The 22831-nt window shown below is 39.7% G+C and overlaps 7 protein-coding genes and 5 pseudogenes across 7 annotated transcripts; all 12 read right to left on the bottom strand.

The window, feature by feature from the left end:
* Positions 1–278: 278 nt before the first annotated feature.
* Positions 279–1138, bottom strand: LOC119192224 (annotated as a pseudogene).
* Positions 1139–1860: 722 nt separating this feature from the next.
* Positions 1861–2445, bottom strand: LOC119192217 (histone H2B-like). Its single transcript, XM_037446052.1, is given in 2 exon segments — positions 1861–2284; positions 2287–2445. Coding segments are annotated over 2 exon segments (372 nt in total). The 5' UTR covers positions 2362–2445; the 3' UTR covers positions 1861–1987.
* Positions 2446–3233: 788 nt separating this feature from the next.
* Positions 3234–3861, bottom strand: LOC119192215 (histone H2A-like). Its single transcript, XM_037446050.1, has one exon. The coding sequence runs from the start codon at positions 3715–3717 to the stop codon at positions 3343–3345; it is 375 nt and encodes a 124-aa protein (XP_037301947.1). The 5' UTR covers positions 3718–3861; the 3' UTR covers positions 3234–3342.
* A 609-nt stretch (positions 3862–4470) lies between these two features.
* On the bottom strand, positions 4471–5778 carry LOC119192223 (annotated as a pseudogene).
* Positions 5779–7390: 1612 nt separating this feature from the next.
* On the bottom strand, positions 7391–8195 carry LOC119192220 (annotated as a pseudogene).
* Positions 8196–8862: 667 nt separating this feature from the next.
* Positions 8863–17997, bottom strand: LOC119192222. Its single transcript, XM_037446056.1, has 5 exons — positions 17479–17997; positions 13382–13908; positions 11840–12077; positions 10474–10706; positions 8863–9596 (listed from the first exon to the last, which is right to left on the bottom strand). Exons 1-5 carry the CDS (start codon positions 17878–17880, stop codon positions 8978–8980), a joined length of 2019 nt encoding a protein of 672 aa, XP_037301953.1. The 5' UTR covers positions 17881–17997; the 3' UTR covers positions 8863–8977.
* On the bottom strand, positions 10343–10940 carry LOC119192216 (histone H2B-like). The gene is given in 2 exon segments (XM_037446051.1): positions 10343–10766; positions 10769–10940. Coding segments are annotated over 2 exon segments (372 nt in total). The 5' UTR covers positions 10844–10940; the 3' UTR covers positions 10343–10469.
* Positions 11629–12351, bottom strand: LOC119192214 (annotated as a pseudogene).
* Positions 16041–16576, bottom strand: LOC119192221 (annotated as a pseudogene).
* Positions 17998–18779: 782 nt separating the features above from the next.
* Positions 18780–19377, bottom strand: LOC119192218 (histone H2B-like). Its single transcript, XM_037446054.1, is given in 2 exon segments — positions 18780–19203; positions 19206–19377. Coding segments are annotated over 2 exon segments (372 nt in total). The 5' UTR covers positions 19281–19377; the 3' UTR covers positions 18780–18906.
* Positions 19378–20145: 768 nt separating this feature from the next.
* On the bottom strand, positions 20146–20631 carry LOC119192219 (histone H2A-like). Its single transcript, XM_037446055.1, has one exon. The coding sequence runs from the start codon at positions 20621–20623 to the stop codon at positions 20255–20257; it is 369 nt and encodes a 122-aa protein (XP_037301952.1). The 5' UTR covers positions 20624–20631; the 3' UTR covers positions 20146–20254.
* A 995-nt stretch (positions 20632–21626) lies between these two features.
* LOC119192213 (histone H1C-like) lies at positions 21627–22217 on the bottom strand (the record flags this gene model as incomplete). Its single annotated transcript, XM_037446049.1, has 2 exons — positions 21627–22037; positions 22088–22217. Coding segments are annotated over 2 exons (541 nt in total), but the record flags the coding sequence as incomplete, so codon positions are not given.
* Positions 22218–22831: the final 614 nt, after the last annotated feature.

Here is a 22831-nt window from a genome sequence, read left to right as displayed (position 1 = left end):
ACGGACGATTTACGCATTCATCATGCAGGTGACTTAACCGCCGAAACCGTAGAGCGTGCGTCCCCTGTCTTCAGAGCGTAACCTAAATTTGTTGCGTTAATATTATTAATATTTTATTAACAATATACAAATCTATGTGTTTAGTGTTGAGTACGGTAATATTATTATGAATATAATATGCCATAAAGGTAATATATACTTAGTCTGTCGTTTACTTGCCGAGTCTCGTTTCGTAGACGATGTAAGAAACAAATTGTAATTATATATTTTGAAATATATGCGGCCCTGAAAAGGGCCTTTTAATGATTAAAAGTCATGATGCGCGAATCACGCGTGCGTCAATTTCGCCTTCATTTGTAAATATAATAATATAAATGTTTCGCGATATTATGTGTTTCTAATAATATGCGAGGAGCGAGCTGCGATGCACGCGCGCACATTATTTTAAACACCCGTCGTGTTGAATAATATTTATTGTTATTATTATTATTATTATTCTACAACGATGACGACGACGACGTTGGTTGCAAGAGCGAACGGCGGCGTTTAAGCTCTCTCCCTCTGATTCTGCGCGCCAACTGTATATCCTTTGGCATGATGGTAACACGCTTGGCGTGAATGGCGCAAAGGTTCGTGTCTTCGAAAAGACCGACCAGGTAAGCTTCGCTGGCCTCCTGCAGCGCCATGACGGCGGAACTTTGGAAACGCAGATCGGTTTTGAAATCTTGCGCTATCTCACGAACCAAACGCTGGAACGGTAATTTGCGAATCAGAAGTTCCGTACTTTTCTGGTAACGACGGATCTCACGGAGAGCGACAGTGCCGGGCCTGTAACAGGTGTGGTTTCTTCACTCCGCCTGTTGCGGGAGCACTCTTCCTGGCGGCCTTGGTCGCCAGCTGCTTACGTGGCGCTTTGCCACCGGTTGATTTTCTAGCTGTTTGCTTAGTACGCGCCATTGTGTTGATCAACCAACCAACCAAACAAACAAATAAATAAACAACGAACGAACGAACGAACGAACTCACAAAGCGATCGACCGTCACGCGCAGAGGTTTGATTAAGAATGTAAAACCATACCATTCGCGCGCGCCTTTTTATACCAAAACGCCGCAGTGGCCTGTAATCGTTCATCTTCCGTCCTTTCTTTAGACTATATAATATTTTATTTTATATTACTCTCTTTAGATCTTATATTTAGATTAATTAATATAATATAAAATAATAATAATAAAAATAATGTTATGAAAATAATGAATTGACATACATAATTCGTAGTCAATGCATTATTATTTTTTATTTTATATTTTCTTTTTAATTTTTAATCTTCTATATATAATTATTATTATTATTCATGCTTGTGTGTAGGTGATATTATTTGTTTATTTATTTTTGTATAATATATTATGTTACGTGGTCCAAAATAGTGTTATTTAATTTATTAAAATGGTAGGTAGGTAGTGTATTACAACTATATTTTAATATTTATTTCATGCAGGTATATATGTACCTATTACTCACATATTAAATTTTATTTTAAAACTCCACGTGCTCTCTAGGGTTCACCTACTATTATTCAGCACTTGAGAGCAGTTGAGAATTATTACAATGAATTTTGTATTATTTTATTACTTATTATAAATTATTATATTTATATTATTATTTTTTATTTATTTTTTTTTGTGACGAGATGCCTTAAAGAAACAACAATACACATTACACACACACTCACAAAAACATCACACATCGTACGCACACAACATCGGATCAAATTAAATTATAATAATAACTTAACTTAATCTTCGTGCGTGCGTGCGTATGATGTGCGTGCGAGCGTTTGAACTGTGATTTCATGAAATATATTGTGGCCCTGAAAAGGGCCTTTTGGATGACATAAGTTGTATGTATGTTCGGGTTGCGTGCATGCGTGCGTTTACGTACATACACACACACACCACCGATTTTACATTACTATCTAGCTAGTAGCTCTCACTTTGAACTGGTGTACTTGGTGACAGCTTTGGTACCCTCACTGACTGCGTGCTTTGCCAGCTCGCCTGGCAGAAGGAGACGTACAGATGTTTGCACCTCCCTGGATGTGATGGTGGAGCGCTTGTTGTAATGCGCCAGACGAGATGCTTCCGCAGCGATGCGTTCGAAAATGTCATTCACAAACGAGTTCATTATCGACATCGCCTTGCTGGATATTCCGGTGTCAGGATGGACCTGCTTGAGCACTTTGTAAATGTAAATTGCGTAACTCTCCTTCCTCTTGTGCTTCTTCTTTTCTTGTCAGTCTTAGAGATGTTCTTCTGCGCCTTGCCAGATTTCTTGGCAGCCTTGCCGCTGGTCTTGGGTGGCATATTGTGTTTTTGTTAAATGAAGTTGATTTAATTGAATGCAGTAACGACCGCGATATACCTCAATCGCAATGTGAATGCGCGATAAAATTTCGCGTATTAAAAAAATATAATACTTTCGCGCGCAGAACGTTCAACGGTGAGCCACGTTCACGTCCATCCAACGGCCAATCACAGCAGAGTGCGTCAGAGGAAAATGATGCGCGACGGCACGGTGATGCGGCGGGAGTAAGTACGTAAGTAATAATAATAATAATAATAATTGTATTCATTTGGTTTTGTATTTTTTTTTTTTGCTTTATTTGGAACATAACCTACTATCGTATAAATAACATTATGTATGTGGGGTAGATAGATAGTAAAAGTAGACATTTTCTTTTGTGTTTTTTTAGTTAATACTTAAACTCAGTTCTATTTTCGGACGATTTTGATGATTTTTTAGCACAAACATCATAATAGTATTATGTCGACCATCAAATACTACTGTGTATTAATTAATAATACATGAATATGTTCATTGCGAACTCGCCCTGAGTTTGGGCGAGTATTGATAGGTAGGTAGGTAGGTAGGTAGATTGGTTGGTTAATTATTGAGTCAGTGATAAGGTAAATATTATTTATCGTGTCATAATCTCAATTCTAGTGTATATTAGAGGTGAACAAATACTAATAATATTGTAGAATTAAACGTTCATTGTCGAAACGAAACATTATTTGTTACTCACTCATTACGTATACAATTGTATAAGTAAGTAATGAGTATATAGTAGATAGTAAGAATCATATTGCGGCCCTGAAAAGGGCCTTTTGTTTTGTCCATTTACCTAACAACTCACGCACGCGCTTTATTTATTAAATTTTTTATGTATGCGCGCGCGCTCACTCGCTCGCTCATGGTTTGCGACGTGCAACGCGTGCCCACGCAGCGTCGGTGTTACAGTTTTAGGTATTTTATAAAGGTATAATTAATTACTAACTAATTAATTAAGCCTTCTTCTCGGTCTTTTTGGGCAACAGCACCGCTTGAATGTTCGGCAACACGCCGCCCTGTGCGATGGTCACACCGGAGAGAAGTTTGTTTAACTCCTCGTCGTTTCTTATCGCCAATTGAAGATGTCTAGGTATGATTCTGGTTTTCTTGTTGTCCCTAGCGGCGTTTCCTGCCAACTCTAGAACTTCAGCGGCTAGGTACTCCATAACGGCGGCTAGATAAACAGGTGCACCGGCGCTAACGCGTTCCGCGTAATTTCCATTACGCAACAGTCTATGTATACGTCCCACGGGGAATTGCAGTCCGGCACGGTTAGAACGAGACTTGACCTTCCCCTTGACTTTGCCGCCTTTACCACGTCCAGACATGATGTAGTGTTGTTGTTTTTAAATCAAAAACAAAAAAATAAAAGAATATAGAACGCAAATGTACGTGCTATATAATATTATGTTATATTACACTGCTATACGATACGATACGTTACGATGCGCTCTCGAATAAAGTGATATAGTTAAAAATAACGCGTCCCCGGTGTTTATATTCTGCACTTACTACGCGTAATAGTGGTGGGAGCGAGATCGAGCGCGTTAAAATAGACCAATTACGATCGTTCAGCGTTTGCGCGGCGAGCCAATAAGCCGCGCGGTTGTCGGTCATGCCGTGACGGCCACAAAACTAAACGAAACTTCGAATTTTACAATATGACGTACACACAATACAACACACAATATAATCATTGTAATATAATAATATATTATATTAGGTGCGATTATATTAAGTATTTTCCTCACATATTTTTTTTTTTTTCTTTACATAATATATAGCTATTCAGTAAAATCCAAAATATTATAATATAATTCGGCCACTCGTGCGATTTGTATGTCAATGTCTATATGTATGTATATTGTATGAATTCATCGTAAAATGGAATTTTACGTCCCACCAAATTGAACGAATCAATAAACAAAATGGGAAAAAAAAAAAAAAATGAGTAGGTAGATAGATAGGTAGATATGCAGTCAGGTATATTACATTATAATAATACATATACATATTATGTATGTGTATGTATGTATGCATGTAAAGACTTCGTCATCTTGTCGAACTTAAGAAACTTAATGTTAGAAATTCACACTTATTATAATATATAACAATAAATAAGTGCGTAGGATTGGATTTGAATATTTGTTAGCCCTGAAAAGGGCTGTTGTCTGTGTATATGTGTGTGCGTGAGGGATCGACCACGCGCGCGATCCTCGCGTTCCGTCACAATAATAATAATCATATTTGTACTTGTTGATGTTGATGATGTTGTTATTAATGTGACTTGAACGCGACGACGACAACGGCAATGGCAATTTACGCAGGTGCATTGTGAGCATATCGCGTTCACTTTTGGCGGCTGAAGCTTTCTTGGCGGCCGGCTTGGAGGCCTTGCCTGCAGAGGCCGAGGCGGCCGCCTTCTTGGGCTTAGGAGCTTTAGGTTTCTTGGTTGGCGGTTTGGCGGATTTCTTGGCCTTCGGTGCGGCTGCGCTTTTGGCCTTACCCTGTGCTGCAGTTTTCTTCGCTGCGGTCGCCGGCTTCTTTTGGCAGCTGCGGCTTTCTTGTCTCTCGTCGCAGGCGGCGGCGGCCGAGGAAGATGAAGATTTCGATTTAGCCGGCGACGTTGCGGACGATGACGACGCGTTCGCCCCACCACCTGCAGCGGCAGCAGCGGCCGCGGCTTTTTAGATCTGCTGCCTGCTGCCGCCGCTGTCGCCTTCTTAGATTTACCATCGGTCGATGCGGCAGCGCCGCTCGCAGTGTTGCCCTTCGATCCGGCTTTTCTTCCAGGTCCACCGCCTGCGCCGCTGCCACCGTTGCCACTGCTGCCGCCGCCGACACCGCCGGCTGAGTTTTGATTTTTCGACGCTGCAGATTTTGATTCAAGTTTGAAAGATCCAGAAGCGCCCTTGCCTTTGTTTGTATAAGTGTGCCCGATTCGACGGCGCTCTTCAAATATCTTCTAATGAAAGGTGCCAATTTTTCAGCGTCCACTTTGTACTGGACGGCGATGTATTTCTTGATTGCCTGTAACGATGATCCGCTTCGTTCCTTCAGCTCTTTATAGCATTGTTCACCATTTCTGATGTCTTCGGATGTGTAGGTTTAGCTTTGGGCTTCTTTGCGGCAGCGCCTGCAGCGGCCGCCTTCGCGGTAGGTTTCTTTGCCGGGGTTGCCGGTGCTGGGGCTTCGGTTGCAACAGCTGTGTCTGCCATATTTTTTCTTTTTGGTTGTTTTTCTCAAATTATGCACAACAATACGCGCGCAACATACACTCCACCACAACGATGATAATAATAATAATAATTATTATAGTAGTAATAATATTATTATTATTTTTACAATAATATTAATAGTAGTAGTACAAGTATGTAGTAGTAAGTAGTATTATTATTATATTAAAATGCTGCAATTGTTTTAAATACAATACAAAAAGAGTTCACACGACGTCAGATGTCGCCACTAGGTTGGTAGAAATTTTCATTAGCTGACACGCGGCTATACCGTAAGGAGAGCCTTTGCGGCGCGAGACGATTTCACGTACGAACAGTTGGAACTTTTCACTAACATCAGTCTGTTTAAATTGAATTTTAACATTGTTTTCATATATTCATCAATTAAACGTTTATGCGCCCTCATTCCCCATGAACTGATTTATTTATCTCAAAACATATATACACGATATGATCGTCCGTTATCTGAGTAAAGTTGTTTATTTTCGCCACTCGGTAACGTGTTCACGTGTAGTCATGTTTAAAAGTTATATATCTCTAAAATACGAAACAATGGAGTGCTGATTGTTATTCAAATAAATGGCTAAATGTATAACGTTATATAATTGAAACAATAATAATTGCTCATCAACATTTCCTAACATTAAAACGACACACAAATGAGAGGGTGGTAAAACACACACAAACGCGCACACACACGTCAGCGGCACCACGAGCAGCAGCAGCAGCATCAGCAGCGAGCGCAGCATCAGTCGGGCAGTCGGGCGCGAGGCGAAGTGCGTGGAAGCAAAAAAATAAAAAAAAAAAAATGTGTGTGTGATTTTGATAATTGAATAATAATAATATAATATAATTTAATTAGTTAGTGGCGTCGGTCGGCTTGCTGTCTCTCTGGCTGGCTGGCTGGCTATCGGGGTGGCCTACGTTGTTTAGCAATGATGGACGGAATTATTGAATGTTTAAATAATTTGTCTGCCTGTCTGTGCCTGTCTGTGTGTCTGTGCGTTAAGTATAAATTTTAGAGAACCACTAACACTCACGAACGCACATACATCATACATACATACATAAATAAGTACACATTCAGATCAGAGTATCGTTAATAATTTACAATTTTTATATAATATTATAATGTAATAATATATAATATACCTAACGCAATATTATTATGTTTAGTTCAATACGTACAATAAATACACATACGAGTACATTAACTAAGTGTACAGTGCACACTGTAGGTGCGTACCTACCCCTGGGTACATAGGTACTTGGTTACTTAATAATAATAAAGCGAACTAGTCGAGTCAGTAAGTCAGTCAGTCATTATTATTAAGAACAAATAGTAGAAGTTATCGTATCGCTTACCTATCTATTTATATTATTTAAAATAGAACTAACTAAATCAGTTACTATTATAACTTGCGTGATAATGAATAATGTCTTTATTCAATTGTTAGTTTTAGGTTTATTTATTTTTTTATTATTCACTCTGTTTTCGCTCAATTTCGACATACAACGCGAAACATAAGTATCATAAGTCATGCATTTCCTTCTCGTAGCGTTCGGGGAGAGGGGGTGTCTCACACACGAAGAATATACACATATCGTCAAGTCGGCTGGAAGTACATGATCAATAATTATCATTAAAATTACCAACCTACGTATTAATATTTGAAGTAATACAAGAAGTAGAATTCATTATTTTATCGATTAGAAACTTAGGTACACACATAATATGATTATATTATGTAATTATAATGAATAATTTGCGGCCCTGAAAAGGGCCTTTTGTCAGTTCGGTGTGTTACAGTCGTCACATGGCGCGCAGAACGTCGTCCTAGTTCTCCTCGTCGTCGTCGTCGTCGTCGTCGTCGTCGTCGTCGTCGTCGTCGCCGCCGCCGCCGCCGCCGTTGTTGTCGTCGTTGTTGTTTTTATTTTATTTTTGTGCGCGGCCTTCACATTGTACGCATTATATAATATTTGTGTCGTTGTATTTATTGATTATGATCTTACAATAGGTATTCGCATGTTCAATTTTCGCGTACAATGCGAGATTCGCTCACGCTCAAGTGACTGACGACGTACGATCGAACGAACGAAACGAACGGGCTGACGGACGGACGGACGATTTACGCATTCATCATGAGAGACTTAACCGCCGAAACCGTAGAGCGTGCGTCCCTGTCGTTTCAGAGCGTACACGACGTCCATAGCGGTGACAGTTTTCCTTTGGCGTGTTTCTGTGTACGTGACGGCGTCACGAATTACGTTCTCGAGGAACACTTTAAGCACACCGCGAGTTTCTTCGTATATCAAACCGGAGATACGCTTCACTCCACCTCTGCGTGCCAAACGGCGAATGGCAGGCTTCGTGATACCCTGGATGTTGTCACGAAGAACTTTCCTGTGACGTTTCGCTCCTCCTTTCCAAGACCTTTGCCTCCCTTGCCGCGACCGGTCATTGTTGTTGTTTTGGTTTAGTTTGATTCGATTATGTTACGTTGTGTTAGATCCGTTCGGCAGACAGTCCGCACGAAATATGTTCCGTTCGAACTCCATGCGCCCGTTTTTATACTGCCACGTACGACGAAAACGACGGCGCGGGTTGGGGAGGGAGGAAGCGCGCGAGGAGAATGGTTGGGGGTATACTAACTTACTCACGCGGCTGTGATAGGCGGAACGCGACGGTGCTATAATAACCCACGGAGACAGCGAAAACGATGGCAATATAATAATGACACCGCAAGTTATCCTAAAACCCCTACCGCTACCGAGTTGATGCAATTTGCAGTCTCTTCAATTTCTTCTCTTTAAAAAAAAAAAAAAAAAATAAATAAATATATTTTTATAAATATAAAAATTCATCGATTCATCGATATTATAATTATTACCAGTAATTATGTTATTTTCTTTATAAAGTTAAGAAGGTAACTAACCTAAATTTGTTGCGTTAATATTATTAATATTTTATTAACAATATACACAAATCTATGTGTTTAGTGTTGAGTACGGTAATATTATTATGAATATAATATGCCATAAAGGTAATATATACTTAGTCTGTCGTTTACTTGCCGAGTCTCGTTTCGTAGACGATGTAAGAAACAAATTGTAATTATATTTTGAAATATATGCGGCCCTGAAAAGGGCCTTTTAATGATTAAAAGTCATGATGCGCGAATCACGCGTGCGTCAATTTCGCCTTCATTTGTAAATATAATAATATAAATGTTTTCGCGATATTATGTGTTTCTAATAATATGCGAGGAGCGAGCTGCGATGCACGCGCGCACATTATTTTAAACACCCGTCGTGTTGAATAATATTTATTGTTATTATTATTATTATTATTCTACAACGATGACGACGACGACGTTGGTTGCAAGAGCGAACGGCGGCGTTTAAGCTCTCTCCCTCTGATTCTGCGCGCCAACTGTATATCCTTTGGCATGATGGTAACACGCTTGGCGTGAATGGCGCAAAGGTTCGTGTCTTCGAAAAGACCGACCAGGTAAGCTTCGCTGGCCTCCTGCAGCGCCATGACGGCGGAACTTTGGAAACGCAGATCGGTTTTGAAATCTTGCGCTATCTCACGAACCAAACGCTGGAACGGTAATTTGCGAATCAGAAGTTCCGTACTTTTCTGGTAACGACGGATCTCACGGAGAGCGACAGTGCCGGGCCTGTAACGGTGAGGTTTCTTCACTCCGCCTGTTGCGGGAGCACTCTTCCTGGCGGCCTTGGTCGCCAGCTGCTTACGTGGCGCTTTGCCACCGGTTGATTTTCTAGCTGTTTGCTTAGTACGCGCCATTGTGTTGATCAACCAACCAACCAAACAAACAAATAAATAAACAACGAACGAACGAACGAACGAACTCACAAAGCGATCGACCGTCACGCGCAGAGGTTTGATTAAGAATGTAAAACCATACCATTCGCGCGCGCCTTTTATACCAAAACGCCGCCGTGGCCTTTAATCGTTCATCTTCCGTCCTTTTCTTTAGACAATATAATTTTTAAGTTTTTTTTACTCTTTAGATCTTATATTTAGATTAATTAATATAATATAAAATAATAATAATAATAATAATGTTATGAAAATAATGAATGGACATACATAATTCGTAGTCAATGCATTATTATTTTTTATTTTATATTTTCTTCATTTAATTTTTAATCTTCTATATATAATTATTATTATTATTCATGCTTGTGTGTAGGTGATATTATTTGTTTATTTATTTTTGTATAATATATTATGTTACGTGGTCCAAAATAGTGTTATTTAATTTATTAAAATGGTAGGTAGGTAGTGTATTACAACTATATTTTAATATTTATTTCATGCAGGTATATATGTACCTATTACTCACATATTAAATTTTATTTTAAAACTCCACGTGCTCTCTAGGGTTCACCTACTATTATTCAGCACTTGAGAGCAGTTGAGAATTATTACAATGAATTTTGTATTATTTTATTACTTATTATAAATTATTATATTTATATTATTATTTTTTTTTTTATTTATTTTTTTTGTGACGAGATGCCTTAAAGAAACAACAATACACATTACACACACACTCACAAAAACATCACACATCGTACGCACACAACATCGGATCAAATTAAATTATAATAATAACTTAACTTAATCTTCGTGCGTGCGTGCGTGCGATGTGCGTGCGAGCGTTTGAACTGTGATTTCATGAATATATTGTGGCCCTGAAAAGGGCCTTTTGGATGACATAAGTTGTATGTATGTTCGGGTTGCGTGCATGCGTGCGTTTACGTACATACACACACACACCACCGATTTTACATTACTATCTAGCTAGTAGCTCTCACTTTGAACTGGTGTACTTGGTGACAGCTTTGGTACCCTCACTGACTGCGTGCTTTGCCAGCTCGCCTGGCAGAAGGAGACGTACAGATGTTTGCACCTCCCTGGATGTGATGGTGGAGCGCTTGTTGTAATGCGCCAGACGAGATGCTTCCGCAGCGATGCGTTCGAAAATGTCATTCACAAACGAGTTCATTATCGACATCGCCTTGCTGGATATTCCGGTGTCAGGATGGACCTGCTTGAGCACTTTGTAAATGTAAATTGCGTAACTCTCCTTCCTCTTGTGCTTCTTCTTTTCTTGTCAGTCTTAGAGATGTTCTTCTGCGCCTTGCCAGATTTCTTGGCAGCCTTGCCGCTGGTCTTGGGTGGCATATTGTGTTTTTGTTAAATGAAGTTGATTTAATTGAATGCAGTAACGACCGCGATATACCTCAATCGCAATGTGAATGCGCGATAAAATTTTTGGTATTAAAAATATAATACTTTCGCGCGCAGAACGTTCAACGGTGAGCCACGTTCACGTCCATCCAACGGCCAATCACAGCAGAGTGCGTCAGAGGAAAATACGCTGCGCGACGGCACGGTGATGCGGCGGGAGTAAGTACGTAAGTAATAATAATAATAATAATAATTGTATTCATTTGGTTTTGTATTTTGTTTTTTTTTTGCTTTATTTTAACATAACCTACTATCGTATAAATAACATTATGTATGTGGGGTAGATAGATAGTAAAAGTAGACATTTTCTTTTGTGTTTTTTAGTTAATACTTAAACTCAGTTCTATTTTCGGACGATTTTGGATGATTTTTTTTAGCACAAACATCATAATAGTATTATGTCGACCATCAAATACTACTGTGTATTAATTAATAATACATGAATATGTTATTGCGAACTCGCCCTGAGTTTGGGCGAGTATTGATAGGTAGGTAGGTAGGTAGGTAGATTGGTTGGTTAATTATTGAGTCAGTGATAAGGTAAATATTATTTATCGTGTCATAATCTCAATTCTAGTGTATATTAGAGGTGAACAAATACTAATAATATTGTAGAATTAAACGTTCATTGTCGAAACGAAACATTATTTGTTACTCACTCATTACGTATACAATTGTATAAGTAAGTAATGAGTATATAGTAGATAGTAAGAATCATATTGCGGCCCTGAAAAGGGCCTTTTGTTTTGTCCATTTACCTAACAACTCACGCACGCGCTTTATTTATTAAATTTTTTTTTTTTATGTATGCGCGCGCGCTCACTCGCTCGCTCATGGTTTGCGACGTGCAACGCGTGCCCACGCAGCGTCGGTGTTACAGTTTTAGGTATTTTATAAAGGTATAATTAATTACTAACTAATTAATTAAGCCTTCTTCTCGGTCTTTTTGGGCAACAGCACCGCTTGAATGTTCGGCAACACGCCGCCCTGTGCGATGGTCACACCGGAGAGAAGTTTGTTTAACTCCTCGTCGTTTCTTATCGCCAATTGAAGATGTCTAGGTATGATTCTGGTTTTCTTGTTGTCCCTAGCGGCGTTTCCTGCCAACTCTAGAACTTCAGCGGCTAGGTACTCCATAACGGCGGCTAGATAAACAGGTGCACCGGCGCTAACGCGTTCCGCGTAATTTCCATTACGCAACAGTCTATGTATACGTCCCACGGGGAATTGCAGTCCGGCACGGTTAGAACGAGACTTGACCTTCCCTTGACTTTGCCGCCTTTACCACGTCCAGACATGATGTAGTGTTGTTGTTTTTAAATCAAAAACAAAAAAAGAAAAGAATATAGAACGCAAATGTACGTGCTATATAATATTATGTTATATTACACTGCTATACGATACGATACGTTACGATGCGCTCTCGAATAAAGTGATATAGTTAAAAATAACGCGTCCCCCGGTGTTTATATTCTGCACTTACTACGCGTAATAGTGGTGGGAGCGAGATCGAGCGCGTTAAAATAGACCAATCACGATCGTTCACGCTTGCGCGGCGAGCCAATAAGCCGCGCGGTTGTCGGTCATGCCGTGACGGCCACAAAACTAGACGAAACTTCGAATTTTACAATATGACGTACACACAATACAACACACAATATAATATTGTAATATAATAATATATTATATTAGGTGCGATTATATTAAGTATTTTTCTCACATATTTTTTTTTTCTTATATAATATATAGCTATTCAGTAAAATCCAAAATATTATAATATAATTCGGCCACTCGTGCGATTTGTATGTCAATGTCTATATGTATGTATATTGTATGAATTCATCGTAAAATGGAATTCTTACGTCCCGACCAAATTGAACGAATCAATAAATAAAATAAAAAAAAAAAAAAAAATGAGTAGGTAGATAGATAGGTAGATATGCAGTCAGGTATATTACATTATAATAATACATATACATATTATGTATGTGTATGTATGTATGCATGTAAAGACTTCGTCATCTTGTCGAACTTAAGAAACTTAATAAAGAAATTCACACTTATTATATTATATAATAATAAATAAGTGCGTAGATTGGATTTGAAATATTTGTTAGCCCTGAAAAGGGCTGTTGTATGTGTATATGTTTGTGCGTCATGGATCGCACACGCGCGCGTTTCCTCGCGTTCCGTCACAATAATAATAATCATATTTGTACTTGTTGATGTTGATGATGTTGTTATTAATGTGACTTGAACGCGACGACGACAACGGCAATGGCAATTTACGCAGGTGCATTGTGAGCATATCGCGTTCACTTTTGGCGGCTGAAGCTTTCTTGGCGGCCGGCTTGGAGGCCTTGCCTGCAGAGGCTGAGGCGGCCGCCTTCTTGGGCTTAGGAGCTTTAGGTTTCTTGGTTGGCGGTTTGGCGGATTTCTTGGCCTTCGGTGCGGCTGCGCTTTTGGCCTTACCCTGTGCTGCAGCTTTCTTCGCTGCGGTCGCCGGCTTCTTTTGGCAGCTGCGGCTTTCTTTGTCTCGTCGCGGCGGCGGCGGCGGCCGAGGAAGATGAAGATTTCGATTTAGCCGGCGACGTTGCGGACGATGACGACGCGTTCGCCCCACCACCTGCAGCGGCAGCAGCGGCCGCCGGGTTGTTAGATCTGCTGCCTGCTGCCGCCGCTGTCGCCTTCTTAGATTTACCACCGGCCGACGCGGCAGCGCCGCTCGCAGTGTTGCCCTTCGATCCGGCTTTTCTTCCAGGTCCACCGCCCGCGCCGCTGCCACCGCTGCCACCGCTGCCGCCGCCGACACCGCCGGCTGATTTTTGATTTTTCGACGCTGCAGATTTTGATTCAAGTTTGAAAGATCCAGAAGCGCCCTTGCCTTTTGTTTGTATAAGTGTGCCCGATTCGACGGCGCTCTTCAAATATCTTCTAATGAAAGGTGCCAATTTTTCAGCGTCCACTTTGTACTGGACGGCGATGTATTTCTTGATTGCCTGTAACGATGATCCGCTTCGTTCCTTCAGCTCTTTATAGCATTGTTCACCATTTCTGATGTCTTCGGATGTGTAGGTTTAGCTATTTCTTTGCGGCAGCGCCTGCAGCGGCCGCCTTCGCGGTAGGTTTCTTTGCCGGGGTTGCCGGTGCTGGGGCTTCGGTTGCAACAGCTGTGTCTGCCATATTTTTTTCTTTTTTGGTTGTTTTTGTGAATTTATGCACAACAATACGCGCGCAACATACACTCCACCACAACGATGATAATAATAATAATAATTATTATAGTAGTAATAATATTATTATTTTTACAATAATATTAATAGTAGTAGTACAAGTATGTAATAGTAAGTAGTATTATTATTATATTAAAATGCTGGAATTGTTTTAAATACAATACAAAAGAGTTCACACGACGTCAGATGTCGCCACTAGGTTGGTAGAAATTTTCATTAGCTGACACGCGGCTATACCGTAAGGAGAGCCTTTGCGGCGCGAGACGATTTCACGTACGAACAGTTGGAACTTTTCACTAACATCAGTCTGTTTAAATTGAATTTTAACATTGTTTTCATATATTCATCAATTAAACGTTTATGCGCCCTCATTCCCCATGAACTGATTTATTTATCTCAAAACATATATACACGATATGATCGTCCGTTATCTGAGTAAAGTTGTTTATTTTCGCCACTCGGTAACGTGTTCACGTGTAGTCATGTTTAAAAGTTATATATCTCTAAAATACGAAACAATGGAGTGCTGATTGTTATTCAAATAAATGGCTAAATGTATAACGTTATATAATTGAAACAATAATAATTGCTCATCAACATTTCCTAACATTAAAACGACACACAAATGAGAGGGTGGTAAAACACACACAAACGCGCACACACACGTCAGCGGCACCACGAGCAGCAGCAGCAGCATCAGCAGCGAGCGCAGCATCAGTCGGGCAGTCGGGCGCGAGGCGAAGTGCGTGGAAGCAAAAAAGAAAAAAAAAAATGTGTGTGTGATTTTGATAATTGAATAATAATAATATAATATAATTTAATTAGTTAGTGGCGTCGGTCGGCTTGCTGTCTCTCTGGCTGGCTGGCTGGCTATCGGGGTGGCCTACGTTGTTTAGCAATGATGGACGGAATTATTGAATGTTTAAATAATTTGTCTGCCTGTCTGTGCCTGTCTGTGTGTCTGTGCGTTAAGTATAAATTTTAGAGAACCACTAACACTCACGAACGCACATACATCATACATACATACATAAATAAGTACACATTCAGATCAGAGTATCGTTAATAATTTACAATTTTTATATAATATTATAATGTAATAATATATAATATACCTAACGCAATATTATTATGTTTAGTTCAATACGTACAATAAATACACATACGAGTACATTAACTAAGTGTACAGTGCACACTGTAGGTGCGTACCTACCCCTGGGTACATAGGTACTTGGTTACTTAATAATAATAAAAGCGAACTTAGTCGAGCTCAGTAAGTCAGTCAGTCATTATTATTAAGAACAAATAGTAGAAGTTATCGTATCGCTTACCTATCTATTTATATTATTTAAAATAGAACTAACTAAATCAGTTACTATTATAACTTGCGTGATAATGAATAATGTCTTTATTCAATTGTTAGTTTTAGGTTTATTTATTTTTTTATTATTCACTCTGTTTTCGCTCAATTTCGACATACAACGCGAAACATAAGTATCATAAGTCATGCATTTCCTTCTCGTAGCGTTCGGGGAGGGGTGTCTCACACACGAAGAATATACACATATCGTCAAGTCGGCTGGAAGTACATGATCAATAATTATCATTAAAATTACCAACCTACGTATTAATATTTGAAGTAATACAAGAAGTAGAATTCATTATTTTATCGATTAGAAACTTAGGTACACACATAATATGATTATATTATGTAATTATAATGAACAATTTGCGGCCCTGAAAAGGGCCTTTTGTCTGGTGTGTTACAGTCGTCACATGGCGCGCAGAACGTCGTCCTAGTTCTCCTCGTCGTCGTCGTCGTCGTCGTCGTCGTCGTCGTCGTCGTCGTCGCCGCCGCCGCCGCCGCCGTTGTTGTCGTCGTTGTTGTTTTTATTTTATTTTGTGCGCGGCCTTCACATTGTACGCATTATATAATATTTGTGTCGTTGTATTTATTGATTATGATCTTACAATAGGTATTCGCATGTTCAATTTTCGCGTACAATGCGAGATTCGCTCACGCTCAAGTGACTGACGACGTACGATCGAACGAACGAAACGAACGGGCTGACGGACGGACGGACGATTTACGCATTCATCATGAGAGACTTAACCGCCGAAACCGTAGAGCGTGCGTCCCTGTCGTTTCAGAGCGTACACGACGTCCATAGCGGTGACAGTTTTCCTTTTGGCGTGTTTCTGTGTACGTGACGGCGTCACGAATTACGTTCTCGAGGAACACTTTAAGCACACCGCGAGTTTCTTCGTATATCAAACCGGAGATACGCTTCACTCCACCTCTGCGTGCCAAACGGCGAATGGCAGGCTTCGTGATACCCTGGATGTTGTCACGAAGAACTTTCCTGTGACGTTTCGCTCCTTTTCAAAGACCTTTTCCTCCCTTGCCTCTACCGGTCATTGTTGTTGTTTTGGTTTAGTTTGATTCGATTATGTTACGTTGTGTTAGATCCGTTCGGCAGACAGTCCGCACGAAATATGTTCCGTTCGAACTCCATGCGCCCGTTTTATACTGCCACGTACGACGAAAACGACGGCGCGGGTTGGGGAGGGGAGGCGCGCGAGGAGAATGGTTGGGGGTATACTAACTTACTCACGCGGCTGTGATAGGCGGAACGCGACGGTGCTATAATAACCCACGGAGACAGCGAAAACGATGGCAATATAATAATGACACCGCAAGTTATCCTAAAACCCCTACCGCTACCGAGTTGATGCAATTTGCAGTCTCTTCAATTTCTTCTCTTTAAAAAAAAAAAAAAAATAAATAAATATATTTTTATAAATATAAAAATTCATCGATTCATCGATATTATAATTATTACCAGTAATTATGTTATTTTCTTTATAAAGTTAAGAAGGTAACTAACCTAAATTTGTTGCGTTAATATTATTAATATTTTATTAACAATATACACAAATCTATGTGTTTAGTGTTGAGTACGGTAATATTATTATGAATATAATATGCCATAAAGGTAATATATACTTAGTCTGTCGTTTACTTGCCGAGTCTCGTTTCGTAGACGATGTAAGAAACAAATTGTAATTATATTTTGAAATATATGCGGCCTGAAAAGGGCCTTTTAATGAAAGTCATGATGCGCGAATCACGCGTGCGTCAATTTCGCCTTCATTTGTAAATATAATAATATAAATTTTCGATATTATGTGTTTCTAATAATATGCGAGGAGCGAGCTGCGCACATTATTTTAAACAGCCGTGGTGTTGAATAATTATTATTGTTATTATTATTATTATTCTACAACGATGACGACGACGACGTTGGTTGCAAGAGCGAACGGCGGCGTTTAAGCTCTCCCTCTGATTCTGCGCGCCAACTGTATATCCTTTGGCATGATGGTAACACGCTTGGCGTGAATGGCGCAAAGGTTCGTGTCTTCGAAAAGACCGACCAGGTAAGCTTCGCTGGCCTCCTGCAGCGCCATGACGGCGGAACTTTGGAAACGCAGATCGGTTTTGAAATCTTGCGCTATCTCACGAACCAAACGCTGGAACGGTAATTTGCGAATCAGAAGTTCCGTACTTTTCTGGTAACGACGGATCTCACGGAGAGCGACAGTGCCGGGCCTGTAACGGTGAGGTTTCTTCACTCCGCCTGTTGCGGGAGCACTCTTCCTGGCGGCCTTGGTCGCCAGCTGCTTACGTGGCGCTTTGCCACCGGTTGATTTTCTAGCTGTTTGCTTAGTACGCGCCATTGTGTTGATCAACCAACCAACCAAACAAACAAATAAATAAACAACGAACGAACGAACGAACGAACTCACAAAGCGATCGACCGTCACGCGCAGAGGTTTGATTAAGAATGTAAAACCATACCATTCGCGCGCGCCTATTTATAGCAAAACGCCGCAGTGGCCTGTAATCGTTCATCTTCCGTCCTTTTCTTTAGACTATATAATTTTTATTTTTTCTCTCTTTAGATCTTATATTTAGATTAATTAATATAATATAAAATAATAATAATAATAATGTTATGAAAATAATGAATGGACATACATAATTCGTAGTCAATGCATTATTATTTTTTATTTTATATTTTCTTCTTTTTAATTTTTAATCTTCTATATATAATTATTATTATTATTCATGCTTGTGTGTAGGTGATATTATTTGTTTATTTATTTTTGTATAATATATTATGTTACGTGGTCCAAAATAGTGTTATTTAATTTATTAAAATGGTAGGTAGGTAGTGTATTACAACTATATTTTAATATTTATTTCATGCAGGTATATATGTACCTATTACTCACATATTAAATTTTATTTTAAAACTCCACGTGCTCTCTAGGGTTCACCTACTATTATTCAGCACTTGAGAGCAGTTGAGAATTATTACAATGAATTTTGTATTATTTTATTACTTATTATAAATTATTATATTTATATTATTATTTTTTTTATTAATATAAATTTAGTGACGAGATGCCTTAAAGAAACAACAATACACATTACACACACACTCACAAAAACATCACACATCGCACACAACATCGGATCAAATTAAATTATAATAATAACTTAACTTAATCTTCGTGCGTGCGTGCGTGATGCGTGCGCGTGCGAGCGTTTGAACTGTGATTTCATGAATATATTGTGGCCCTGAAAAGGGCCTTTTGGATGACATAAGTTGTATGTATGTTCGGGTTGCGTGCATGTGCGTTTACGTACATACACACACACACACCACCGATTTTACATTACTATCTAGCTAGTAGCTCTCACTTTGAACTGGTGTACTTGGTGACAGCTTTGGTACCCTCACTGACTGCGTGCTTTGCCAGCTCGCCTGGCAGAAGGAGACGTACAGATGTTTGCACCTCCCTGGATGTGATGGTGGAGCGCTTGTTGTAATGCGCCAGACGAGATGCTTCCGCAGCGATGCGTTCGAAAATGTCATTCACAAACGAGTTCATTATCGACATCGCCTTGCTGGATATTCCGGTGTCAGGATGGACCTGCTTGAGCACTTTGTAAATGTAAATTGCGTAACTCTCCTTCCTCTTGTGCTTCTTCTTTTCTTGTCAGTCTTAGAGATGTTCTTCTGCGCCTTGCCAGATTTCTTGGCAGCCTTGCCGCTGGTCTTGGGTGGCATATTGTGTTTTTGTTAAATGAAGTTGATTTAATTGAATGCAGTAACGACCGCGATATACCTCAATCGCAATGTGAATGCGCGATAAAATTTTTGGTATTAAAAATATAATACTTTCGCGCGCAGAACGTTCAATGGTGAGGGCCACGTTCACGTCCATCCAACGGCCAATCACAGCAGAGTGCGTCAGAGGGCTGCGCGACGGCACGGTGATGCGGCGGGAGTAAGTACGTAAGTAATAATAATAATAATAATTGTATTCATTTGGTTTTGTATTTTGTTTTTTTTTTTTTTGCTTTATTTTAACATAACCTACTATCGTATAAATAACATTATGTATGTGGGGTAGATAGATAGTAAAAGTAGACATTTTCTTTTGTGTTTTTTAGTTAATACTTAAACTCAGTTCTATTTTCGGACGATTTTGATGATTTTTTAGCACAAACATCATAATAGTATTATGTCGACCATCAAATACTACTGTGTATTAATTAATAATACATGAATATACTATGAACTCGCCCTGAGTTTGGGCGAGTATTGATAGGTAGGTAGGTAGGTAGGTAGATTGGTTGGTTAATTATTGAGTCAGTGATAAGGTAAATATTATTTATCGTGTCATAATCTCAATTCTAGTGTATATTAGAGGTGAACAAATACTAATAATATTGTAGAATTAAACGTTCATTGTCGAAACGAAACATTATTTGTTACTCACTCATTACGTATACAATTGTATAAGTAAGTAATGAGTATATAGTAGATAGTAAGAATCATATTGCGGCCCTGAAAAGGGCCTTTTGTTTTGTCCATTTACCTAACAACTCACGCACGCGCTTTATTTATTAAATTTTTTATGTATGCGCGCGCGCTCACTCGCTCGCTCATGGTTTGCGACGTGCAACGCGTGCCCACGCAGCGTCGGTGTTACAGTTTTAGGTATTTTATAAAGGTATAATTAATTACTAACTAATTAATTAAGCCTTCTTCTCGGTCTTTTTGGGCAACAGCACCGCTTGAATGTTCGGCAACACGCCGCCCTGTGCGATGGTCACACCGGAGAGAAGTTTGTTTAACTCCTCGTCGTTTCTTATCGCCAATTGAAGATGTCTAGGTATGATTCTGGTTTTCTTGTTGTCCCTAGCGGCGTTTCCTGCCAACTCTAGAACTTCAGCGGCTAGGTACCCATAACGGCGGCTAGATAAACAGGTGGCGCCAACGCGTTCCGCGTAATTTCCATTACGCAACAGTCTATGTATACGTCCCACGGGGAATTGCAGTCCGGCACGGTTAGAACGAGACTTGACCTTCCCCTTGACTTTGCCGCCTTTACCACGTCCAGACATGATGTAGTGTTGTTTTTTAAATCAAAAACAAAAGAAAAGAATATAGAACGCAAATGTACGTGCTATATAATATTATGTTATATTACACTGCTATACGATACGATACGTTACGATGCGCTCTCGAATAAAGTGATATAGTTAAAAATAACGCGGCCCCCGGTGTTTATATTCTGCACTTACTACGCGTAATAGTGGTGGGAGCGAGATCGAGCGCGTTAAAATAGACCAATCACGATCGTTCGCGCCCGCTTGCGCGGCGAGCCAATAAGCCGCGCGGCTGTCGGTCATGCCGTGACGGCCACAAAACTAAACGAAACTTCGAATTTTACAATATGACGTACACACAATACAACACACAATATAATATTGTAATATAATAATATATTATATTAGGTGCGATTATATTAAGTATTTTCTCCTCACATATTTTTTCTTATATAATATATAGCTATTCAGTAAAAAAAATATTATAATATAATTCGGCCACTCGTGCGATTTGTATGTCAATGTCTATATGTATGTATATTGTATGAATTCATCGTAAAATGGAATTTTACGTCCCACCAAATTGAACGAATCAATAAATAAAATAAAAAAAAAAAAAAATGAGTAGGTAGATAGATAGGTAGATATGCAGTCAGGTATATTACATTATAATACTATATACATATTATGTATGTGTATGTATGTATGCATGTAAAGACTTACTCATCTTCTCGAACTTAAGAAACTTAATCAAAAAATTCACACTTATTATATTATATAATAATAAATAAGTGCGTAGATTGGATTTGAAATATTTGTTAGCCCTGAAAAGGGCTGTTGTATGTGTATATGTTTGTGCGTCATGGATCGCACACGCGCGCGCTCTCGCGTTCCGTCACAATAATAATAATCATATTTGTACTTGTTGATGTTGATGATGTTGTTATTAATGTGACTTGAACGCGACGACGACAACGGCAATGGCAATTTACGCAGGTGCATTGTGAGCATATCGCGTTCACTTAATGGCGGCTGAAGCTTTCTTGGCGTCCGGCTTGGAGGCCTTGCCTGCAGAGGCTGCGGCGGCCGCCTTCTTGGGCGTAGGGGCGTGAGGGTTCTTGGTTGGCGGTTTGGCGGAAGTCTGGGCCTTCGGTGCGGCTGCGCTGGTGGCCGTACCCTGTGCTGCAGCTTTCTTCGCTGCGGGCGCCGGCTTCTGTGCCACCGCTGCCACTGCTGCCGCCGCCGACACCGCCGGCTGATTTTTGATTTTTCGACGCTGCAGATTTTGATTCAAGTTTGAAAGATCCAGAAGCGCCCTTGCCTTTGTTTGTATAAGTGTGCCCGATTCGACGGCGCTCTTCAAATATCTTCTAATGAAAGGTGCCAAAGCGTCCACTTTGTACTGGACGGCGATGTATTTCTTGATTGCCTGCAACGATGATCCGCTTCGTTCCTTCAGCCTTTTATAGCATTGTTCACCATTTCTGATGTCTTCGGATGTGTAGGATTAGCTTGGGGCTTCTTTGCGGCAGCGCCTGCAGCGGCCGCTTCGCGGTAGGTTTCTTTGCCGGGGTTGCCGGTGCTGGGGCTTCGGTTGCAACAGCTGTGTCTGCGATATTTTTTTCTTGTTTGGGTGTTTTTCTCAAATTATGCACAACCATTCGCGCGCAACATACACTCCACCATTAACGATGATAATAATAATAATTATTATAGTAGTAATAATATTATTATTATTTTTACAATAATATTAATAGTAGTAGTACAAGTATGTAGTAGTAAGTAGTATTATTATTATATTAAAATGCTGCAATTGTTTTTAAATACAATACAAAAAGAGTTCACACACGACGTCAGATGTCGCCACTAGGTTGGTAGAAATTTTCATTAGCTGACACGCGGCTATACGTAAGGAGAGAGCCTTTGCGGCGCGAGACGATTTCACGTACGAACAGTTGGAACTTTTCACTAACATCAGTCTGTTTAAATTGAATTTTAACATTGTTTTCATATATATCATCAATTAAACGTTTCTGCGCCCTCATTCCCATGAACTGATTTATATTTATCTCAAAAACATATATACACGATATGATCGTCCGTTATCTGAGTAAAGTTGTTTATTTTCGCCACTGGTAACGTGTTCACGTGTGTAGTCATGTTTAAAGTTATATATCTCTAAAATACGAAACAATGGAGTTGATTGTTATTCAAATAAATGGC

This window comes from Manduca sexta, unplaced genomic scaffold (assembly GCF_014839805.1).
Source record: "Manduca sexta isolate Smith_Timp_Sample1 unplaced genomic scaffold, JHU_Msex_v1.0 HiC_scaffold_2493, whole genome shotgun sequence".
Lineage (NCBI taxonomy): Eukaryota > Metazoa > Arthropoda > Insecta > Lepidoptera > Sphingidae > Manduca > Manduca sexta.
Note: the sequence above shows the minus strand (reverse complement) of the source record. Positions and strands in the feature narration are given on the sequence as shown.